At 24.6% G+C, this 2,682-nt stretch overlaps 1 protein-coding gene across 2 annotated transcripts; it reads right to left on the reverse strand.

The window, feature by feature from the left end:
* Positions 1-713: 713 nt before the first annotated feature.
* Positions 714-2,483, reverse strand: LOC126909747 (uncharacterized). Of its 2 annotated transcripts, none has more exons than XM_050692176.1 (5): positions 2,339-2,483; positions 2,108-2,190; positions 1,833-2,041; positions 875-1,051; positions 714-821 (listed from the first exon to the last, which is right to left on the reverse strand). In XM_050692176.1, exons 1-5 carry the CDS (start codon positions 2,365-2,367, stop codon positions 795-797), a joined length of 525 nt encoding a protein of 174 aa, XP_050548133.1. In that variant the 5' UTR covers positions 2,368-2,483; the 3' UTR covers positions 714-794. The 2 variants fall into 2 exon arrangements, with proteins under 2 accessions (XP_050548133.1, XP_050548134.1); XM_050692177.1 differs by having other exon boundaries at positions 715-821; positions 937-1,051.
* Between the last annotated feature and the right edge of the window lie 199 nt (positions 2,484-2,682).

Here is a 2,682-nt window from a genome sequence, read left to right on the forward strand (position 1 = left end):
TTTTTAATCCATACATTTTTTAAAAAGTTATAACAATATAAAATTGGAAATATAAAAACGAAAATTTTATTGCAGAAATAATATGTTTTAACTACGGAGGCCATTTGCATGTAAAACTTAAGGTGTCGGGACAAACTTTTTTTTAAATCATAGTATGTATAATTAAAGGGCGGAGTATTTTCAAAACTTGAGCTAAAAAAGTTAATTTTTTATGCAAACATTTTTATTTTGAAACTCTATTGTGACCTGTCCACACTGTAGAGTGATAGATTTGCAAAAAATAGAAAATATCTATGGTGCATAAAAAAATTATTTTTATTTCCTTATTTTAAATAAGTTACAACAGTTTAAAATAAAAATAATTTTTAAAATTTCAAAATTTACCGATTTTTAAAATAGTAATTTTTGGGGATTTTCCCATTGATTGGAAAAAAGGGACTTTTTTTCAATTTTTATGAGTCTTTAAAAAGATTTTTGATTTTTTTAATGTATTGTTCAATAAATTTGAGACCTGAAAAAAGTGGTGACAGACAAAAAAACAATATGTATATAAATACATTATAGTAAAATTAATACCTTAGTATCTTTGAACTGAAGATAAAAATCAATAAAATTAACTAGACAAAAAAATATACCTAAAACAATGAAATCATGGTCGTGTACAACATGAAATATAACATAAGAACTAAATTTTTTTCATTAAAATACTATGTACAGTTTTTTAAAAATTCAATTTAGATTTTTTTTATATGTATATATCATGTGCTTGAAACTTTTGAGACTTTCATTAACATTTAAATTGTAGATACAGCATCAAATTCCTTAAAAAAAAAAGTTATAATAAAAATTTTAAAATATATTTATATACACTCACAACTGATAAACCATCTTCATCTGATATTGATTGCTTTTTCAGTAGATTACTTTTGGACATACCTAAGTATCTAGACATTGATGGTCCAAAACTTCTCACACTCTTTGCGATTCTCACGCTCATCGACGCTTTCATTTTCTCCCTTCTTTCTTTTCGCTTTTGGATGTTAACATATTCCTGTTGACATTAAATGAATTTCTATTTTAAGTAGATACCATTTAAAATGAACCTTTTTTCCAGACCAATGCTTAATTTCCTTAAACTAAATGAGTTTTGAACCGCAGGCTTTGAGTTTTTCCACTTAACTTTTAATACTAAAAGATAATGATAATAAAGATACTAGAATGTAGATGTATTTAAATGTCCTAATAGTATACTACAATTTATAAGAGTAATATATCCGAATGAAAAAAATGTTAACAATAAATATCATTGTAATCTATGAGTATAAATTCGCCACACACCGATTGATTAAAAATGGAAGAATATCGTTTAACACCTCTCAGCCCAAATTATTTGTCGGTTTATGTTCGGTGATTGATTAAAAATAGTGACGCGCGATGAATAATATAGCCGTTTTTCATGATTAATCGAATATTTTACAAAAAATTAAGTTATATTTTTAGATAAAAGACAAGTTTTAAATGTCTATTACAAGTTCGTGTACAAATCATGTTTCACAAAATATAATATAATTCACTCAAATTTACGCATCAGACTTACAATAACAAAATCAAAATATTATCATTAATAATATTATTAACAAACCTGTAATAATTTCAATAATGTAAGTTTAATTACTCCAATGGAATTTCGTATTTTCTAATATTTTTATAAAAGAATTTATTACATGAAGTGCTAATCTCAAGGACAATTATTACAAAAGTAGAGTTTCAAAATTATTATTTTATAACACAACTAAACATTTTTAAATACTACTGTAATATTTATTAGTTACTTCAAATTTTTTTTTTATGTCGTTTTTGAACTTTAAGCTCTTAACAAGTATTTCATTTAGAGTTTTCTTGCTTAACGTTACATTTCTGTAAGCTTCCAACAATTTCGTTTCAAGTTGACTAACTTTACGGTACAATTGTTTTTCTTTGTCCGGAACAATTACATTCATATTATCGTCATATACTTCGATTTTTATTTTATGACGTTGTTCTAAACAAAAACAAAGTAAACAATTATGAATGAGTCATAAAACGCATATATTTTATGATTAATTACCTCGAATTTTGTATAAATCAATACGACAAGCAAAGAATCGGTCTTGTGTTGTTAAAATATTTTCTAAAACAGATGTCCATTTCCTACATTGACATCGTAAACAAATCTATTAATTTCGTTATACTCGTAGAATAATTAGTAGTAATAAAAAATAAAAAATTTAAAAAAACATTTTGAGTCGAATATTTATTTAATATCCTTTTAAAATCCAGATCTATGTCGGATTCTTACTGAAAAACTGCGTTGATTTCGTCTACCATTTTTTCATGTTCATTTAGTAGATTTTCATTTTCAACTATAAACGTGTTCCATATTTTTTCTTTGCTTAACGACAAATCGCTGTAAGGTGCAAGAACATCCTTTATAGAAATCTCCATTTCAGCGATCTAAAATATATTTCTTATCAATGTAATCGTAGTACACATCTTTATAATATAATCTATCATTAGTAAAAAATGAAAAATATTGTATAACAAGCAGTAAAAGTGTAGCGTTTAAACGTTTTATGTAGTTTTTCTAATGAAAGAGAGAGATTTAATTATTATATATCCTGATTAAATTCTAGAATTTTTTCT

This window comes from Daktulosphaira vitifoliae, unplaced genomic scaffold (assembly GCF_025091365.1).
Source record: "Daktulosphaira vitifoliae isolate Bord-2020 unplaced genomic scaffold, ASM2509136v1 Scaffold_1121, whole genome shotgun sequence".
NCBI classification, from domain to species: Eukaryota; Metazoa; Arthropoda; class Insecta; order Hemiptera; family Phylloxeridae; genus Daktulosphaira; species Daktulosphaira vitifoliae.